This window comes from Otolemur garnettii, unplaced genomic scaffold, assembly GCF_000181295.1.
Source record: "Otolemur garnettii isolate 467f Iridium unplaced genomic scaffold, OtoGar3 scaffold00007, whole genome shotgun sequence".
Lineage (NCBI taxonomy): Eukaryota > Metazoa > Chordata > Mammalia > Primates > Galagidae > Otolemur > Otolemur garnettii.
The window spans coordinates 10,732,152-10,752,983 of NW_003852402.1; the positions used below are offsets into that span (position 1 = coordinate 10,732,152).

At 53.8% G+C, this 20,832-nt stretch overlaps 1 protein-coding gene across 4 annotated transcripts; it reads right to left on the reverse strand.

Moving 5' to 3' along the window:
- Window positions 1-1,418: 1,418 nt before the first annotated feature.
- On the reverse strand, window positions 1,419-12,423 carry KCTD17 (potassium channel tetramerization domain containing 17). Of its 4 annotated transcripts, XM_003783240.3 has the most exons (9): window positions 12,217-12,423; window positions 10,956-11,064; window positions 8,107-8,198; window positions 7,228-7,323; window positions 5,325-5,450; window positions 3,877-3,973; window positions 3,617-3,697; window positions 3,172-3,262; window positions 1,419-2,299 (listed from the first exon to the last, which is right to left on the reverse strand). In XM_003783240.3, the coding sequence occupies exons 1-9, from the start codon at window positions 12,403-12,405 to the stop codon at window positions 2,230-2,232; spliced, it is 951 nt and encodes a 316-aa protein (XP_003783288.1). In that variant the 5' UTR covers window positions 12,406-12,423; the 3' UTR covers window positions 1,419-2,229. The 4 variants fall into 4 exon arrangements, with proteins under 4 accessions (XP_003783288.1, XP_023365212.1, XP_023365213.1 ...); XM_023509444.1 differs by lacking the exon at window positions 3,617-3,697; XM_023509445.1 differs by lacking the exons at window positions 3,617-3,697; window positions 3,877-3,973.
- Window positions 12,424-20,832: the final 8,409 nt, after the last annotated feature.

A 20,832-nucleotide genomic window follows, 5' to 3' on the forward strand; every position in this document is an offset into this window, starting at 1 on the left:
AAAAAGAAAAAAAAAAAAAGGAAGGCTCTAGCAGACGAGTAACATAGTGGATCCCCATGACACCAGTGTGGTGGGAGCTCCAGGAAGGACTGTGTGGGGCTGGGCCAAGCTGTTCAGGACATAGGGTCACCAGGACCCCTGGGGGCAGTGGTGATGGAGCCAGGAGAACAGCTGGAGCTGGGATGTGGGAGAGACAAGTGTGGACAACTCTTTCTTGAAACCTAACTGGGAGAAGGGAGAGAGGGTGCCTCTGAGGGGGACACACACTGGAGAAGGGGAACCACTGCCCTGTTTGTAGATAGGTAAGGCAGAAGGGGAGGTGGGGTCCTGCCTGGAGGGAATGAGGCAGTTGGGCAGGCAGGGAGCTAAAGCATTCCGGTCCATGCAGTCCACAGGCCTCAGTGGGGGTGGGCAGAACACAGCTGGAATCACCTTGGGTGCTTGGCTGAAATGCAGATTCCTAGGCCCCTCCCCAGTCTTGGTTAATCAGAATCCTGGTGGGAAGGAGGGGTAATGTATTCTATTTTTTTTTTTTTTTTTTAGAGACAGAGTCTCACTTTGTCACCCTTGGTAGAGTGCTATGGAGTCACAGCTCATAGCAACCTCCAACTCCCGGGCTTAGGCAATCCTCTTGCCTCAGCCTCCTGAGTAGCTGGTACTACAGGCATCTGCCACAATGCTGAGCTATTTTTTTGTTGCCATTTGGCTGGGGCTGGGTTCGAACCCACCAGCCTCAGTATATGGGGCCAGTACCCTACCCACGAGCCATAGGTGCCACCCAGGGTAATGTATTCTTTGAACAAGCCTCCTGGTGACTCTTCTGAGCAAAGTTGGACACAAAAAGTGAGGTCACCTTTAGGAGTGAAGTGTCCTCAGGGGACGTGCCCTGCCCCATCCACGAAGGGCCATTACCTTTGGGGGCGCTGCCTGGCAGGGATTCCCCCAGGAGCTGGGAGGACCAGGGAGGTGAAGGAAGTGGCCAGGAGGGGAGGAGGGGCTGGGGTCCTGGCTGGGCAGGGAAGAGAAGGCCGAGGTTCTAGCAGACTCAGGGTAGAACGGAGGATCTGGGTGGCACTTAGGGCAGAAGGCTGGCAGCAGCAGGGAGGCTAGAGGTGGCCCAGTGGTGTCAGAGCAGGAAGTGGAGGGGGCATCCCAGGAGTTAGGATGCAGTGGAGGCCGCCTGGGCCTCTGCCCAGAGCTCTCACTTCCTGGCTCCCAGAGGCAGCCAGGTATGTGGCCACAGGGCAGAGGACCTAGAGGGTCCCCCAGCCTCCTCCCCCATATAGGAAAGTGACAGCAGAGGAGGGTCCCCGGGCTGCAATCCTATTCCTGTGGGTCAAGTCTACCTCACCTTAAATTTAGCCCCTATCCCCAAAGTGGCCCAGAGACAGAGAGTGAGGCAGCTGCCAGGGCTGTTTCTTCAGGTTTTATTACATGTTGGGGTCAGATGAGAAGCCTGTGCCCATCCTGGGAGGCCTAACATAGGAGGGGCCCCTTGCTCAGCCCCATGGCACCCAGCCCCTCCCCTGAGCAGAGGGAGTGTCCCCTTCCCTATACAAGTTCCTGAGTGGATCCATGGCCCCTGCCCAGTCACTTCTCCCTCCACCCCCTACTCAGACCAGGGCACTCTACCAGAGATGTAGATGGCTGGTGGGACAGGGGGGAACAGCCAAATTGAAGGCCAAGTCACCCATCCCTCCTCTCACAGAGCCAAACCCTCACAGGCTTCACCCCCACCAAGCCATGATCCTCCAGTCGCAAACCCAGTGCGCTGCCTGGAGGTTAGGCTAGGCCCTCCCCGTCCACAGGGAGGTAAAGGGACACTTTCCAGGGCTCCCGGGGGTCTTGTTCCTCTTTGTGCCCTAAGCACAACCCTATGAGGTGGGTGGGGTAAAAGGAGTCACCCCACTGGATGACTAAGGCTCAAGGAGGTGATGTGACCAGGCAGGGGGGAGCACATCTGCCATGCAGCAGGGCGGCCTGGGGGAAGGGACACGGGGGCCTGGGAGATTCAGCTGGACAGTGCCACACTTTGGCCAGGGGCAGATGGCTCCGCCCAGGGGTCCCAGGGCCCACCTCAGGCCTTGAGAGGGCCTAGTGGGCCCCCAGCCCGGCCCCGGAGGTAGGGGTACATCACAGCCCCACAGGTGCAGACAGAGGTGGCAGCGGGGAGAGTGCTTCTTCCATCTCAGGCCAGGAGCCCACCCCGTAGAACAAAAATAAAGGATTTCAGATGGGAACCCCAAGTCCCTGGAGGTGATCTGGGGCCTCACATCCGGGTGCCTCTGGCTTGTAACAGCTAGAAAATAAGAGAGGAGGGAAAAGGGCAGGAAGATGGGAGGGAACGGGCCAGTGAGGAGGGGGTGATGCAGAGAGGAGATTGAAATGGAGGGTGGGGAGAGAGGGAGAGAGAAAGGCAGGTGAGTCACAGGCTCCCTCTGAAGGAGGGAGTAGGGCTGAGGCCCAGAGAAGGCGGGTTCAGAACTGAGAAGGAGAGGAGGAAGGGTACCCCAACCAACCCGTCCAGGAGCCCTAGGCCCCATGTGGAATCTGCCTAGGGATGGCCAGATTCTGCCAAGACTCTGACCAGGGGGTCAGGGCCAGGAGAGGCAGGTTACTGCTGCCCCAGGCAAAAAGGAGTCACAAAGAGCAGTTGTCTGTTCCCATTTCAGAGGCAACTATGGCCCATAGAGGGACAGTGATTTGCCCAAGGTCACACAGCAGGCAGATATGGTTGAGTAGGGGCTTGTGGGCACCTGGCCAGGGCTTTTTCTGCCACATTGCAATCCTTAGCTGGCTCTGGCTGACTCCTCATAGGCCAAGGGTATCCAAATGTGGCCTGTCCTCCTCATCCCCACGAAACAAGGGAACTCAGGGCCAAGGGCAGTGAGGCGGGAGCTCCTGGACACGCAGGGAGGAGGCCGAGGCTTCTGGCTCCAGCTTTCCTTCCCTCCTCCCCAGCCTGGCTCCGGGTGCTGACTGGCAGGTGGGAGGGCAGAGTTCCCACCCCTTAACTTTCTTCTCTCAGAGCCTCGCCCCCAAGGCCAAGATCAGTTGAGAAACTTTGGTGGGTGGAGAAAATCAGCCAAAAGCTCGGCTCAAATCCAAAGAACAAGAGATGAGCACCCTCCTCACTTCCGCCCCCCTCTCCAGCTCCACCAAGCTACAAACCAGGGGTGGCAGCTCTGGGGGCGGGCGAGGGGCCAGGGAGAAGCCCTCACTGCAAGCTCGGCCTCAGGTCTGAGAGGGTGCAGACGGGAACCTGCAAGGAGGAAACGTGAGGAGGCGACGGGGCAGGATAGGGCAGGGCCTGCAGAGGCCCAGCCTCAGAGGTGCCCAGCAGGGTTGGTGGGCAGAGAGGAGGTGCAGCTGCACTCCCCCTCCCTAGGCTGGGAGACAGGAGGTGCTGGAAGGGGCGCAGGAGGCGGCAGGCAAGATGCTCTGGGATGCAGGGCCAGGGGGCCTGGGTGAAGGGCACAGGAGGCTGGGACCAGGGCAGCCCCAGGAGGGAGGCGTGAGCAGGCAGAGAGAAAACCCGGACAGGGGCAGAGAGGGAAGAGGCAGGGTGCAGATGAGATCCAGGAGGAAGAGGAGGTGGATGAAGATGAGGCAGGACCTCCAGCAGGAAGCGGAGGAGGAGGAGGAGGCGGTGGTGGTGGGAGGGAGAAAAGGTTAGCGGGATCCTGAGATGACTGGGCTGCAAAGAGAAAGTGAGAGAAGGGATGGTTATGCAGGTGAGGCGCCAGGCAAGTGGCTGAGCTAACCCTGGTGGGCCCGCCCCCCAGCCCCAGGGTCCGGGTCTGCAGCTGGCTCCACGGGACTGGGCAGGAGGCTCCGGCTCTGATTAGCAATCCTTCTCCTGGGGGTTGGCTGCACCTTTCTCCTGGGTATCTGCCTCCACCTGCACCTGTTCCACCTGCACCTCCACCTCCTCCTCCTGCTGCCGCTGCTCTTCCAGCTGCTCCTCTGCGCTCTGTGACCAGCCGGCGGACCCAGGGAAAAAAGAGTGGAGACACTAACAAGGGGGCCAGGGCCTGCTGGCTGCTGTCCCCAGCGGTCCCGATCTCAGGCAAGATGAAGGAGGGCCTCAGCAGGGAAGAGGGTTCCAGGCAAAGAAGCTGGGGCACCTTCTCCAGTCCCCAGGGCAGTAGGGGAAGGCCCTGCAGAGAAGCTCAGGGATTGGTCTGGCTGTAGCTACAGAGAGAGGCTGGGATGAGGGCTTGTAGCAGACAGGGCGGGCACGGGCACAGGACTGGGGCATCCCAGAGGGGTGCCTGGAGGACTGATCCTGAGCAGAAATGTGGCCAAGGAAGCCCCAGGGCAGATACCACTAGATCTGGGATGCCAATCATAGTCTGGCACCTCAGGTCTGGGGGCTTTGGCTCAGAGAGGCAGAGGGCTCACACTGCACCCTTGCAAGGCAGCGCCAGCCACTGGCACCAGTGTGGTGGGGTGGACAGGAAAGTCACAGCAGGACAGGGAGGCAGACAGACAGACAGGAAGCTGTAGTTCCTAAGTCTCCACCATAAAGGGACAAGTCCCCAGAAGGAACAGTCTTCTTCCCAACTTGGCCTATGCCTGCGCTGCTGGCCCTGTCCAAGGCCCAGGGTGTCTGACCAGTTCCAGGTCCAGGGCAGCAGGCAGGACCCCTGGTCGACCCCTTCCTCTCAGTGGGCATATGCCGCCAAGAGTGCTCTGGGAGGTTCCTCACAGGCCAGGGGGCAACACAGGTTGGACTCCACAGGGCTCCTGACCAACGTCTGGCAGAGCACCCAAGGCGCCTGGGAAACATTCTGCTTCCCTGCACCAGCCCAGCCCAGCTAGGGACATTCACCCACCCTGGGAAATAAATTGGCCATTGGGGATCCCAGAAGTTCCAAGCTTGAAGGCACTACAGAGAATATGTAGTCCTTCTCACGTCACAGAGAACTAAACGAAGGTGCCAAGAGAGGGAAGCCTTGTCTAAGGTCACACAGAAGATGTCACACTGCCCATGACCCCTAGTTCAGTGTACTCCCCATTCCCCCTTATGCCATAGCAACCGGTGGCCATGGTATGGCCCTCATTCAAGTGGCATCTGAATCCACACTGGGAAGGCCCTCAGGATGGTCCCATCTCATTGCTCCCCAGCCTGGGCCTGGGTAACAGCATGAGCAGACAGGACCGCAGTGGCATGGGATGAATGGCATCAGCTGTGACCATGGGGTTATGCATGTGCAGCGGGAGGGAGAAAGAAGGTGGCAGGATGTTGTGGGGGTAGGGGAAGCAGGGGGTGGGGAGGAGGGAACCTTCTCCAGACCAGGGCTGGGATGGGTATGGCTCACCTTGGTTTTGCGGCTGGATTCAGAGCTAGGCCCATTTGGGGAGCTATAGAGCTCCTTGGACACCACGCACAGGAACTCTGCCTGGTCCTCACTACCATAGTTGTAGGAAGAGCCAATGTTCACCAGCTGGATGGGCAGAAAGTGGGGAGAAAGATGTAGGTTGGGGTTGGGGGGCAGTGGGACGGGATGAGGTGGACCTTAGCACCCATCAATATCAGCTTATGTCCTAACCTTGCTGCCTGCAGGGGCCCTGTCCTGAATTTTCAGAGTACTCTCCCCACCCCACCTGCACCTCTCGTCTTTTCCCCAGGACCGGCCTTTCCCCACCTGGCATGGCTGGCCCAGCCCTGGAAAAGGGTGGCAGCATTCCCACTATCCTCACCCACCACCCCAGCTAAGCCTCAGATCCAGGTGGCCTCCGTCTAAATGCAGGTGGAGGCCTGTCACGGCAGGCGGGCCCTCGTCCCAGAGGGGGCTGGTGCAGCTCCAGGATAAGATTGCATGACAAGCCCCACAGAACATTCGCTTCACTCTTGAAAGCAGAGGAGCACGGTGCCTATTCCTCAGGCTAGAGGGCAAAGGACCAGTGGCCCCTGACTTGCTCAATTTGAGAGTTTATGCAACTGTTAAAGAATCCTGAAGGTTCTCTGAGTGGCCCCATTTTTGTTTTGGGGTCCCTGGAATAACCACACCAATGGGTCTTTCTGGCTAATAAAGTCCTTGCACATGACAGGTCTCATTCAGCCTTCAGAGAACCTCATATAGCAGGCAGAAAGATGTCACTCCCTTTGGCAGAGAAGGCTTGGTGAGGTGGTGGCCTGCTGGAGTCCCATAGCGGGGGACAGGGATTGAATATGGGACCCTAAGTCCCTTCTGAGAGTCTCACAGACTTAAACACAGTACTTCCACTCACTGGCACAACACTAGAGTCAATGCAGGGAGTCCCATCCAGGGCGAAGGGCTTCAGGGGCTTCCTGCTAATCCTTACGGCCATCCTATAAGGGAGGGGCTATTAGCCCCCATCACAGATGAGGAAACTGAGGCCCAGAGAGGAGACTTGACTTGTCCAAGGTGGCAAGCCTATCAGCGGGGAAGCCTAGAGGTGGATCCAGGGCTGTGCTCCCGCCCTGGGCTCCACCTTTCATACCACCAGGTCTCCCTGGGGGCCTGGCCTTCTGCCTGTTTCAGTCTCCACTTGTAGGGGAGCTATAGGCAGCTGTGGATAAAAGGTGAGGCAAATCGTTTTCCTTCTCTCAGGGCAAATTAGGCTTTAGGTTCACTTTCTGGCTCTGTTCCTTCCAAATCCCAAGGGGTGAGACATCATCTTGTCACTAGGGCAACTGTGCTTAGGAAAAAAGTCTCCCCTGACTGGCAAACTGCATCTGGACTGGGAGGAAGCACAGGGCACCATAAATACTGAATGGGAAGTTGCTGCCTTGGGCTTCCCTGAATGTGGCAATGCTCGTAACTGGGAACGTCCCTGGTGGGCCCCTGGACATGCCTAAGCAATTGTTACAGTCGTGTGGTGTTGACTCGAGACTTACAGAGGTGTGAACTCAAGATGGACTCCACTCATCCTGTTGATCTGGTCTCTTTGCACCTGATCTGTCACCTAGTATTAGGAGACTAGCACATGCTACCATGTAGATCACGGCTCAGCTATGTGAGGACTCCCATCCACAAGGGCCCAGGTGCTACCCTGTGGCAAGTGGGTCCCCCATCCTCTCTCCTCCTTGGTCCATCTGCTGCTGAATGTGGTCTTTCCTAACCTCGTTTAGTTTGAGTTAAGAAGACCCCAGTGGGGACTGTGGTGGGGAATCAGAGGCTGGGACTGCAGGAAAGGAGGGGCTTGCTGTGCTGGGAGTTGGGGAGGTCATACAGTGGGCCTGTGCCCCCAGCCCACCTGCTCAAAGCGCCAGCCGTCAGACATGGTGGAGACCATCTGTGTGAGCTCCTCCTCCTGGCACTGCAGCACGCGGTATACGTGCTTGGGCGGGACCTGTAGGCAGAAGGGTCACATGGAGGGCACCAGCACCAGGCACCCCAGGGAGTAAGCACCTGCCACCCCCCAACAATATACCTAAAGAGAAGAGGGGAACCATGTCCTAAGCACCACTGTGTAGCAGGTGCTGGGCATACATGGTCTCATTTAACCCTTCTAAGGGCCCTATGGATCACGGGGGTTTTTCAATGAGGTTGACCTACTTGCACAAAGTCATACAGCTCAAGGGTAGCAGAGCCAGGACTAGAACTCAGGTGATACAAGAAGGAAGAGAGCAGTACACGGAGGACACTGTGGGTTGCCAGTCTAGTCAGGCCTTCATGGAGACATGGGGTCAGGAGATGGTGCTATTTGTCCCCCAATGCTAATGTCTCCCTGAGGTAGGCAGAGAATCCTTCCACCCCCTCCTGCACACTGTTCACAGAGGTTCAGGGTCCAAGTTCAGAAATGCCAGCCCCAATATCTTGTGCTAGGCCTATTAGGGGATGGCCTGATCCCATGAAATGTACAATTTACTCATCCAGCTTTGCCCCTGAAGGCCCCTGATCCCCACCCTGACCCCTGTGAAGAACGGATGGCAGCTCTCAACACTTCTATATCCTACAAGAGGAAATCAGGGTTCAGAGAGAGGAGAGAGCAAATGCAGCCAAGGCAGGGACAGAACCCCAGCAAGTCTCCCAGGCTGGGGCCACACTGTGCAGTCTGGAACACCAACAACTGACCCTCTCCTTACAGGCCAGCTTGGCCTCCTGCCCTCCCCCACTAGCCTCTGTGCCCCACCTGGGTGACCGTGTAGTCCTTCTCTTCCATCCGGTCTTTGATGATGCGGATCAGTGGGCCGATGTTGTAGAATTCAGCTTCCTCCAGGACCCCTGAGAAAGACAGAACAGTCCTATGTCACTCCTACCGTCCCCACTCCTCATTCTCCCCAAACCACCTCCTCCTGCACCAGCCACACCTGAGGGGTGAACTGAGCATCTGTGTGTTCAGGGCTCAGGCAGGAGGGAGCACTTCCTCCCCTGAAGCCTACACTCCCCAAGGAAAGGATGAATGCCACCATAGCCTCGGTCTCTTCCACTGTGCTGTACATGGGAACTCAAGGACACCTGCCAGTCCATAATCTAGGCTGCTTTAGGACTATCACGAGACAGCAGACTCACTGGGACTGATTCCTAGAATGTTACCATGAGCCTTGGCTGACCCTCTATTACATACCCTATTGATCATGTACCTGCTGAGTGCCAGGCACTGGTCTAGGCACATTCCACCCTTGATAGCATTTCATTTTCACAGCCAGAAGTAGGTATTTTCATCATCTGCATTGAACAACTGGGGAAACTGGAGCTTTGACAGAGAAGTGGCTTGTCCAAGGTCACACAGCCAGTAAGTGGCAAAGTACAACTTTTTTAGACTACCAACTCATGTTTTCCCACTAGACCCCCACAATCCCTGCATGTGCACCCTCCAGCTGCCGTCCGTTAGTCTGCAAAGCCTTTCATGTGCTCATCACAAGTCCTGGGGACATGAGGAAAGGAGGTATTACTGTCCCCATTGTACAATTAAATTAACCTGAGAGATTAAGCAAGTCACCCCACCAGTGAGGTGGAATGAGCTCCCAGGTGGTTGGTCCCCTAAACTCTATAGGGCAGGAGATTGTCTAGTCCTTTCCTTGACTGGCCTCTGGGCTCCATGGGGATTGAAGGTGTCACCCTGAAATTTACATGCTAAAAACCTATCCCTAGGGTGATGGTGTTAAAAAAGAAGGTGGGGCCTTAAGGAAATCATTAGGATAAGAGGGTGGAGTCCCCAGGTTGGAATTAGTGTCCTTTTTGTTGTTGTTGTTGTTGTTGTTGTTTTTTTGCAGTTTTTAGCTGGGACTGGGTTTGAACCCACCACCTCTGCCATATAGGGCTGGCACCCTACTCCTTTGAGCCACAGGTGCTGCCTGAGGAATTAGCGTCCTTTTAAAAAGAGGCCAAACAGCTAAGACTCTTTCTTTCTATCACACAAGGATATAATGAGAAGTCGACAGTTTGCAACCAGAATGGCACCATGCTGGTGCTCTGCTCTTGACCTTCCAGCCTCCAGAACTGTAAGAAATAAAGCCCCCCAGTCTATCGTACTGTTGTAGCAGCCCAAACTGACACGGTTGGGGCCCATTTCTGATCTGTTGTCTGTCCCAGGTGACCACGAAGGACCTTACACAAAACAGTTGGTCAGTAAGTGTTGCTGCCTGAGTGACAGAATTCTCCTCAGTGCCCTGGGTGGAGCCCTGCAGGTGGCAGGCAACTAATACTACATCCCACATCCTCAGGGCCAGGGCCTGAGCTACACGCGGCTCTATGCTAGCTCTCTGATGCTCACAGCATTTTAGTGTGGTGGGTGCTACTGTCACCCCATTTCACAGATGGGGGCAAGAAGGCACAGATACCCCAGATTCCCCATGCCCCTGAATGGGGGCCCTAGCCTTGTTGAAGGTGCTGGGTGTAGTAGGGCTTTGAGAAAACCAAAACCCGTAAACAGGCGTTGGCTGTGACGTGGCTGGAGTATTCACCTTGCCTCCCTGTGGGACTGGTTCCTGCTCCTAGGCCACACCCATGGTATCTATGCTTCCCTAAGGGTGCAGGGGGAAGCTGTGGGGCTTTGCAAAGCCACGTACATACAGCAGACTCTGACGCCAAAGCCCTGACCTACTGGGGAGATGCTTGGCAGTGGGAGGAGAGAACATGGCCCAGAGTGGGGAGCCAAGGGCTGTACTCAGTACACCACAAGCACAAGTGCTGGGCATAGGCCTCATGACATCTGTGATCCCAAAGCAGGCTCTCCAAAATGCAGGTCATGGACCCCATTTTATAGACATCATGGAGATGCAGAGAGGAGAAATGACAAGTACAAGTTAGCCTGGCTGGGTCAGCTGACCCACAGACATATCCTATGCCCCAAGGAAGAGTTAACTTGGCACTGTCTGTTGTCCTTGCCCTTGGCTGATGCTCTGCTAAGTGGTCATTCTCTCAGACATGAATTCCCCATGGTCTGCTAGGCCCAGATGTGGACATCGATCTATAAGGCCTCAGCTACCCAGGCCTGGGAAAGACCAAAATGCTGCTGGGGAGCAGACTCGCCCCTCCCCTGCCTCCACCTACAACTGGCACTGTGCTGCAGAGGCTGCCAGACTTAGGGAAGAGTCACCGCCCCACCTACCTGCTGCTGCAAGCCATTACCAGGCAGAGTTTGAGATCCTGGATCTCCCAGAGGAAGAGAGCTATAGCTCTTCTCATGCCTGTCTCCACCTCATTCCCTTTCTTACCCCAGCCTCTGGGTGTGAGAAAGGGCAGCCCTGCCCACAGTGGACGCCGCAGGGCCTCACTGGCTCCCTCTGTCCTCTGTGTGTCTCTCCCCACAGCACCCAGTGAAAGCTCAGGCCCATCAGCTTGGCAGAGCCCCCAGGCTCAGCCCACATGGGGGCTTTGGGAGTCAGCCCTGTCTAAGACAGAAGAGGAAGGAAACACGGGAGAAAGCAGATGTCTGTCCTGGCTGGGAAAAATGGCTTTGGGCCTCCATAGCCCTGGCAGACTGCAGAGGACAGGGCTAGTATGTGGGCTCTGGGCCAGCCCGATGGACCAACTCACCCTCCTCAGCCATGTCCTTGTCCAGCACCAGCTTGCCATGACGGAGGAAGTTCAGAATGGGCCCGAAGTAGGTGGGGTCACGGTCAATGAGGTAGGCCCCGGTCTCATCCTACGGAGGGAAGGGACAGGCAGTGAAAGGAGAGTGAGGCCTCCCCTCCGCCCAACTCTGCATGTAGACCCTCACCACAGGCCTGAGAAAGGACTGCGGGGAAGGAGAGTCTAGTCCACCCCTCCTTGAAACAAAGAAACATGATGGAACAAAAGGCTCTGGGGCAGACAGACCTGGGTTCAAACCTTGCCTCTGCCTTTTCCTGACTGTGTGACCTTGGGCAAATGGTTTGGCTTCTCTGAGCATCATCCCTCTCTCCCGTAATTAGGGGTCACTGTGAGCATCCAGAGAGGAGGTCTGAGTGGCACCTGGCCCAAGGCAGGATTTAGTGAATGTTCCTGTTAGAAGGTGTCCCCCTGAAGCCAGCCCCTCTGTCTCCACTAGTTCCCTAGACTTTCAGGGGATGTTTACAAGTTTGCAAAGGAGCTACTATCTCATTGGACACTCACAGCCTGTAGGGAGGCAGGCAGGCACCAGCACAACTCTACAGAGAGAAGGGAGTCATTAAGAAGTATAAAGGACTTGCCCAAGGTCATGGTATCAGATGGTCACCAGATATTGGGGACAGAGCACCCTTGAGTCATCTCCAGACCAGGTTACAGATGAGGAAGCTGAGCCCAAAGCATGGAAGGGTCTGACCCAAGGTCATGCAGGCAGTTTGCTGCAGAGTCAGGATGGGAGCCCAGAAAAGGTGCCTGCCCCTGGGGTAGGGCCAGCGCTCCCCCCAGAGTAAGCCCAGAACAAAGGGTTTTCAGGACTCCTCAGCCCACCGCCCTGCACCCCTCTACCACCCACGCCCCAAAGTATGGGAAGAAGCAGGCTCATCAGCTCCTTCCCCTTTGGGAAGGAAGGAAATGTCTACATGTCTGTTCTTCCCTATGACCCCAGAGTTGGGGAAGAGGCTCCGATCTGGCCGTCATCAAAAGCTTCAAATGGCCGCAGCCTGCGTTGTCCCGTTGCCACAGCAATGAGCACATCCCTCACTCTTAGATCCACTTCCCCTCCTTCCTCCCGCCAGTCCTTCCCACCTCTGGTTCCTCTGAAACTACCCCAGCCGGGTCCCCAGCCCGGCGGGCGGGCAAGGCCGGACAGCCCCGCCGCGGGAGAGCAGAGGACCCCGGCCCCGACGGCCGCCCACTCCACGGGCCTCACCCGGTCCGACTGCAGCTCCTCCCCCTGGCACAGGCGGCTGAGGAAGGACTTCTGCTCGCGGCACAGCGTCTGCCGGGTGGTCAGGAACACCGTGCCCCCCACGTTGAGCCGCACCCACTTGCCCCAGCCACCTGCGGCGCGGCCGCCCGCCCCCACCGGCGGCGCTGCCTCCCCGGCCTCCATCCTCATCGCCCGCCGGGCGTCTGCATCCTCCGCCCGGAGTGGGGGGCGGGCAGGTGCTGCGCGCGGGGCACGCCGGGAGCTGTAGTCCGCACCCGGTTTGGCCGCGGGGGTCCCGCCTACGGTTCTCCTGCCCGCCCCGACTCCGCCCTTCTCTGCTCCTCCCTCCAGCAAGCCGGTATCCTGGGGCTCTTGGAAAAGCCCTTTGGCTACGTCACTGTGTTTGGGGACGATCGGCTCCAAACATTGAGAGAACAGTGAGTGAGACCCAGATCGGCAGTCTTCCCATTTGTCCTCCGCATTTTTGCTTTTCCTTTTGTGCAGTCTGGGTAATCAAACAGCTAACAGGGAAGAAACTCCCTCCTGAAATTCCTGTAGCATGTTCCTTTATCTGTTTTTCTAGTATTTTTTTCATTTTGCCCTTTGTGCGTGTAGGCGTGGCGGGTAGGGGTATGAGAGAGGATGCTTTCCCCGGTAAGTTCTTTGAGGACATTTGGACTTAAGGCTGGCTGAGCACCTTCTATGTGCCAGATGCTTTTTGTATGTATATCATTCATATAAACTCTCAGCAGCAGCCTTGTGAGACTGGTATTATTACACCCATTTTACAACATGGGCCACAGAAGTGAAGTGACCACCTGATTCACACATCTGGTGGGCTCCAGGTACCTGGCCACTACCAAGGCCTCTTTCTTGCTCCTCAACCATGAGTTGTCAGGGATCCTTAGGAAAGGCGTCAAGGGAGAACGAGTAGAGAGGGCATTGGATCAGAGCGGGAGAACTGAGTTTTCATTCTGGCTTTTGTAGGGTAAGATGTTAGGAGAGGTCTCAGTTTTTCCACCTGTAAATCTGGAGGAGGGGGTGTTTCTGTGGATCCCCTTCTGAGTTATCCCCCCCCCCCCAATAACCTGGAGGTGGGACTGCCGGCCTGCCCGCATCCTGCAGGATAGAAAAGGAGAAACTTCCTGGTGGGGGCTGCGACCAGGGAGGCTTGAGGGCTGAAGGGGAAATTGTTCTTAGCGGCCTCTCCTTCTTACTGCCCTAGTCTTAGTTCTGGACGAAGGGGAGGGATCAGGGACTTCCTTCATTGATCCAGAGTCACATGCAGAGGTCCTGGACAGTGGGCAGCCTGGCCCTGTGCTGGGAGAAGTTTCCCTGTTACCCCCAAGGTCCTGCCTTCTCTGTAAAGCCTCCCCCACCCCGGCCCCGCCGCCGCAGGGAGTGAGTCAAAGGTCCTTAGAATCCTGCTTCTAGGAATTCACGAGTTTGTTCTTGAGCAACTTCCTGTCTAAGCCTGTTTTCTTTCTTGCAAAATGGGAGTTATAATAGTTGTGACCCTGGAGCATTGTGTTTGTATTAAATTATGTAATGTCTGTAAATGCCTAGCATAGTCCCTGGTGTTCAGCATATTGAATGAATGGAATGAATGGGTGAATGAGATGGGATGTCAACTGCCCCTGAAGGATCAGCAGCACTCCTAGTACCTAGTGGGCCCTTGACCCTTGTTAGCAAAAACCAAAGAGCAGGAGATACTCCTTTGTCCACATAAAGGTTGTAGGCAGGGGAGTCATCATCAAATTTGCAACTGGGACCACCCCTAGGGCTATACCGAGGATGTTTTGGAACCTGAAGAGACTAGTTAGGAGGCCACTTGCATCTGGGTCGGGAGTAGGGGAAGTCCAAACCAAGCCAGCGTCACCAGGACCAGGTAGAATCAATGGACACTTAGGAGGTAGAACTAAAAGACTCAGGTTCAAGGTCTATGGACGAGGGCAAAGGAAGAGTCAGGCTGACCACCCTGGCTCCAGGCTGGAACCAAGTCAACAGTGGTTTTGAGGGACAGAGGCGGATTTGGGGAGCAAGCAGAGAGATGAGAAGGTCAGTCTGGGGACAACCTATTTTTATAGTGCCTATGGGGAAAGTTACAATTGTCCCTCCAGATATGATACTCAGAATGGCAACATGGGCTGGAGAGAACAGTTGGCACTGTCCTCACCCTCGGGAGGGGAAGAGACTCCCAAGGAGGCCATGAAAGGTCTTGGAGAAAGGGGCCTGGGAAGGGTCTCAAGAGATGGGAGCAGGGAAGAATGGATCAAGTTGGGGAAGAGGAAAGAGCAAAGCTGTAGGGGGAGGAACAAAGAGTGTTCCAGAGGTCAAGTATGGGCCTGTGTGAATGAAGCAAGGAGTTTACTTGGGGAGTGAAAGGTGGAAAAGTCAAGTTCAACATCTTAGAGCTGTAGGCTGCTCCTGTAAATGTGACAGAAGCAGGTGCAGAGGTGGAGGGTGACTAACATGGGATTAATAGGAGGTGTGGGACTGCTTCCCAGTTCCTGGGGCTGCCTCACCCCATGCAGAGTGGGGACCCCATGAGATTGGGAGAGCCTTGAGGTTTTAGGCACAGGAGGAATGTCTTGAATGTGGTAAGCTCTGTCACAGCTTACTCTGGCATTGGTGTGCCAGTCCGGGTGGGGAGATCCTGGGGGCAGAGAGGGAGCCATGGGGAGGGGAGGGTAAGTGCCAGTGTTCATGTTGGGGGGGACCTGCCTAGAGCACCATTTTCTCATATGTTTCCCCTACTGCACAGTTAAATCCCTGAGGACAGGCACCATCCCGGAGCTGCCAGCTGCCATACTGCAGGTGCCAAAGGTATCAAACACTGGGCCTAACTTAGTGGAGGTGAATGAGACAAAAAACCAAATACACGGGGACTGTCTTAAGGACGGGGATCAGGCCTTCTTCCTCCAGCTGAACATCCATGTTATCTAACTGATTTATGCTTCCTGTGTGCTGGGCACTGTTCTAAGTGCACACACTGTGTGTGTTCAACAAAGACAAGTTTGCCATCTACTACACGCCAGACACCACATTCCAGCCCTTCTGTAAAGACACATAAGTGGCATTTGTCATGTATTGAGGGTTTGTTCTGGACCACCTAGTGCCCTTGCATTATCTCTTATAATTGTCCCTGAAAGCCCATGAGATCGATGCTGTTCCACCCCCACCATATAGATGGTGAGACCAAAGCACAGAGGTTGTGGGCTTTTCCTAGGTTATGCTAGAGGCTGCCAAGAGCAGAACTGGCCTCCAAGCCTGGTCTCATTGACTCTAAAGCCAAAGCCAGTGCCATTCTGCTCTCCTGCCTCCCCTGGCATCCCACAGCACCCTTATAGCAAGTGTTCTTAGACCATGTTATGGGTGGTGAGGAAACCATATGCTCCTAGGGGCTGGTCCAGTGCAGGTACATCTGTCCTTAGCACAGGGCTGTCATTGTCCTGTAGGAGCTGTCCATTGGGCTAGAGTCCTGGAGGTGGCTGGCCACCTAGAGTCAGGTGGAGGCTGGCCAGCACCTTTGACCCCAAAGTGGAGGGAAAGGCTTGGGCTGAGACAGTCTCACTCCCCCTGCTTTCTGCAAGCTCCCCCTCTGACATCCCCAGGACCCCCTTCAGTAAGCACCTAAAATGCTCCCACTTGGGGCAACAACCTCACTGATGAGGGACACAGTCAAGAACCAGGTGACAAGGGCCAGGGCTCGTAAATAGGGCCAACAGATGTGCCACCATATCCCAGCTTGTGCCAGGGCAGGCTTTGTCTGAGGGTGGCATGTCTGAGTGGAAAAGCATGGGGTTGGGAGGGGGTGCACCCACCTCTTGAGAAGAATTTTGGCCTCTTCCCTCCTACCAACCTGAACGATATTTAGGCCATCACTGTGTTTGTTGAGCACCAACTATATGTCAGGCACTGAAACTCAGGGATGAAGATGTCAGAAGTGTTCTCTGCCCTAAAGGAGACTTTGGTTTTGGAAAGGCAAACTTGACAGGTTTGGACAAAACATGGCTTCCATGTAATCACAGGCTGTCACTCTTCCTAGTTTTTTCCATGTCCTTTCCAGTTAGAGGACAAGGGTAAAAATCAAACATTCTCAGATGCTTTTCAGGGCGATGCCTAAGGTGGAGGAGGGCCAGACTTCAAATTCCTGCTGGTTAGTTATACTGTCCCCTGCTGTCCGCTCTGGGAAGAGCAGCCTCACTACCTTGTAATATGGCTCTGGCTTCTGCTTGAAAGTGAGGCAGGACCAGGTGGTCAAGGGTACAGGGCCCCAGAAAAGGATACTAGCCTAGGCTTTGTGGCTTGCTACTTGGGTGACCTCGAAAAAGTCACTTATCCTCTCTGAAAGCAGAGCAAGAGGCCACCTCAAATGACACCAGAGCAGAGTGGCTGTCATTCCCTCATGCTAAACCCCTGTGACCTAGGGTGACCTGGGAGTCTCTCTGCTGCAGATAGAGCCAAAGGAACACAAAATACATCCTGAAGTTCCCACCCAGCACATCACCGAGTCCTGCTTTGAACCCTCTCACTTTAACAGCAGCACGTCCCCCTGCAGAGCGGCCCTTCATATCTACTGCCAGTTCCGTGATGTTCTTCATCCCCGCTGGGATTTTTAGATTCAGTTCTCCTCCTCCCCAAGTTCAGCATGTCAGAACATTCTGATTATCCTCCACTCCTTTTTTTGTTCTTTATGTGAAATCCAATCCTATCACTGCCTGGGGGCCGACTCTGCTACTTATGCTTGGTGTGGGTGCTGATTTTGAGCCTGCACCTTTTCAGGTCACCGGAGAGAAACAGGCATATCCGATCAAAGAGAGCGCATCCTGATCAGACATAACTATTCATGCATAAGAACAGGCTTCTAGAAGCCTGAGGTCCAGGTGGAAACTGCTCCACGGAACCCTGGCTCACAACACCTGGTTAGTGGCTACGTAGCCTCTTCAAGCCCCACTTTATACCACTAGCAATAGCGTTATTCATACTTAACTTCTAAGTGCTGTTGTGTGCAGTGAATATTAGCTATTATAACTGAGCATCTATTATGCACCAAGGCCTGGGCTACAAGTATCATCCTCAGAGAGGTTAGACAGTGGCCCATAGAATTGAATATTTAGAAGGTAACAAGTATGTCTCCATGCTTTTTACCTAGAACTTCCTCTGGTTGTCAGGTTTGCCCAGCTTGCCCCAAGTGCTGGCTTTGGAATTTGAGAAGTGAATTAGCCTCTGAACTTCTGCTAAAGTTCACAGAGTTAGGGCAAGTCGGCAGACTCCAGGGGGCGCCGTTCACGTCGCAAAAAGGCATTCAAGGGTCAGGAGAAGGAGGTGACTTCTCTAATTTGCACAAAGGAAGGAGCGGGGCCTGGCAGTGACGCTGCCCTCCGGCCCTGGCTGGACTACCTTGGCCTGGGGCTTGGCTGGCTCCCCAACCCGCCCTCACCAGGCTGGGGGTGCGGACCGTGAGGCAGCCTTACCAGCAGGGGGCGCACCTGTCTGCCCAGGTCGCTGGGGAGAGACTCCAGAAGCAGCAGCGGGCGGCTCACCCGCTCCCGTGGTCCTGTCCGCTGGCTGCCTTTTCAGAAGCTCAGCTCTGGGTACTGAGACTCTTGCCGGGCCCCTTCCCCAGGCCCTCCTCTCCCCACTAAACGTCTCTCTGGCTTCAGTGTACGTTAATTCCACTGCTCCATCACAAAGAACCAGGGATCTACTACCTGTCCCCCTGGGTTCCTGCCCCTTCTGCTGAAGAGTATATATGAACTTGGGAGGAGTTCAGGGCGTGTTCAGTGCTCTTTCCAGTCCCAGCCTTACCCCCATGCTCCTTCCCTGCACCACCTGGCTGGGAAGTGGGGATGGGGATAGGAGACTGAAGGTAGGGAAGGTGTGCCTTGTGTTGTGTCCTTTGTTCACTGCCATGGCTTTGGCCTGGCTGGAGCAGATGCTGGTCCCCTGGGACACTCAAGGATCACGCTACTGGGTCCTGTTGTCCCCCTTTGCCCCCAGCCCTCATGCACAAGGTCCCTTCGGATAGCTCCAAGCCATTTCTTCACCTAGCTCTTCAGCTGGGCCCAGAAAGCCAGCAGGGCTCCTTCCCTGTGACCAGGCTCATCAAAGGCAGCTGCCTCTCCTGACTGCACCCAGGAGCAGCTGGCCAGGCCAGCATCGCACCTGCAGGCTTCCCAGACATGGGGCCCGCCCAGCTCTGAGCCCCTCAGAATCCAGGACGCAGAGGTCACACTCTACAGATGGCCTTTTTAAAGCCCCTTTCACTCAGCCTGCAGAAAGGAGAGGCACCCCATGTACCTCCCACCATGGGGCAGCACCCCAACAACTGCTTCTAGGGAAAGCATTCCTCCACCTTCCATCTGCTCCCAGAAGTATCTTTCCTATCTCTGCTGTGGGCAGGAGAGGGGCTGTTTCCTAAGCTTTCTACAAGTAGGTCTTGAGTACTTTGATATTAAGAACTGCTTTAGATGGTCCAGCTCCCCTCTCTGCAGTGAGCGGTCCTGGCTGAAACAGAATCAGAAAAACCTGCGTTAAAACAACAACAACAACAAAACATATCATTTTGAAAATAATTTCAAAGAAAAGTTACAAAAATTATACCCCCCAAATCCCATAGAGCCTTTGCCCAGATTCACCAAATGGTAACATTTTACTTCCTTTGTTTTTTTCCACTCTCTCACCCCACCTTCCTTTTCTTATCTGTTCAAGGGTAAACTGCAGTTAATGACCTTTCCCTTCTAAACTCTTCAGCGTGATTTCCCCAAAACACAAGGACATCCTCTCCGTAACTACAGTACAATTATCAAAGTCAGGAAATTAACATTGCTATACATTATTAACTTATCTACAGATTTCTTCAAGTCGCTGTTTGTCCTACTAGTGTCCTTTACAGCAAAAGAAAAAACAGTGCTAAAAAGCAGCCAGGATCTGATCTAGGACACAGTGTATTCCCTTGTCATTTCTCTTTAGTTCTTTGATCTGGAAGTTTCTGTCTTTCATTTTTGAAGAGTATAGTTGATTTATTTTGTAGAATGACCTTCCGTGTGGGTTTTCTAGTATTTCCTCATGATTAGATTCGTTGTGAGCATTTTTGCTAAGACTACCATAGAAGTGATGCTGCATTCTTTCTTTCTTTCTTCTTCTTCTTCTCTCTTTTTTTTTTTTTCTGAGACAGAGTTTCACTATGGTGCCCTCCATAGAGTGCTGTGCTATCACAGCTCACAGCAACCTCAAACTCTTGAGCTTAGCGATTCTCTTGCCTCAGCCTCCCAAACAGCTGGGACTACAGGTGCCTGCAACAATGCCCGGCTTTTTGTTGTTGTTGCAGTTGTAATTGTTCCTTTTTTTTTCAGCTGGTCCAGGCCAGGTTGGAACCCACCAGCTTTGGTGTAGGTGGCTGGTGCCCTACCCACTGAGCCATGGGTGCTGCCTCTTTTTTCTTTTCTTTGAGACAGAGTCTCACTTTGTCCTCCTCAATAGAGTGCTGTGGCTATAACACCCAGCTGTTTTTAGAGATGGGGTTTTGCTCTTGCTCAGGCTGGTCTCCAACTCCTGAGCTTAAGTAATCCACCCGCCTTCCCAGAGTGTTAGGATTATAGGCATGAGCCGCTGTGCCAAGGCCATGCTGTATTCTTTTAGTGCATGTCTGGAGGAATCTTACCCCTTTACTGGTGGGGTTAACTCTGCCCATTTTGTTATGGTAGCGTCTGTCAGTTTCTCCTTTTCCCTTTGAATTAATCAGTATCTTAGGGGAGATTCACAAAGACTATGTTAATATTCTATTTCTCATCAAACTAATGTATCACATCATTAATTTTCATCATTGGTTATTCTTGTCTGAAGTAATTGTTACTATGTGATTTTCTTTTTCTTTTTTTTTTTTACTATGTGATTTTCTAATTCATTCCTTCCACATTTATTGGGTGACAGTCTATTGGAGGAAGATATTTCTCTTCTCATTCACTCATGCTTTTATATCAATATAGACTATTAGATTCTTATTTGGCAGGTTATAATTTGTTGCATATTTGATTTTCCACGTGAACATAAGTGTCAGCATTTTTAGCACCGTAAAGCTCATTGGTGTTCTTATTGGGGTTGGGTCAAATTTATAAGTTATCTTAGAAAGAACTGACATTTTTATGACAAGGGATGTCTTCCATTTGTTCAAATCTACTTCTGGGTCTTTTAGGAGTTTGAGTGGCTTTTATTTTATTTCTTTCATTCATTTTATTTTTTTAGAGATGGGGTCCCATTATGTTTCCCAGCCTGGTCTTGAATTTGGGGTTCAAATGATCCTTCCAGCTCAGCCTCCAAAGTAGCTTGGGACCTTAGATGTGCCATAACACCTGGCTTAAGGAACTTGTATTAATTCCCTGAGGCTTTTCAGGTATCATGTCACCTGGAAACAAATATAGTTTTCCTCCTGCTTTTTCAATTCTCATGCCTCTAATTGAGTTTTCTTGTCTAATTGCATTGGCTTACATCTCTAGTACAGTATTAAACATAGTGATGACCTGGGCATCCTCATCTTGCCTTGTTCCTGATCTTAGTGGAAATGCCTCTACTGTTTCCCTATTAAACAAAATGCTGTGGAGGGAGGGAAGGAGG

Bases quoted from the DNA above. Each gene is read 5' to 3' on its own strand.
- KCTD17 (XM_012801283.2), bottom strand. From the start codon at position 12,405: ATGAGGATGGAGGCCGGGGAGGCAGCGCCGCCGGTGGGGGCGGGCGGC. The intron at 11,065-12,216 runs GTGAGGCCCGTG...TTCCCTCCGTAG, and splicing joins AGGAGCTGCAGTCGGACCGG to GATGAGACCGGGGCCTACCT. The intron at 3,698-3,876 runs GTGCAGCCAACC...TTCTCTTTGCAG, and splicing joins GGCAGATACCCAGGAGAAAG to CCCAGTCATCTCAGGATCCC.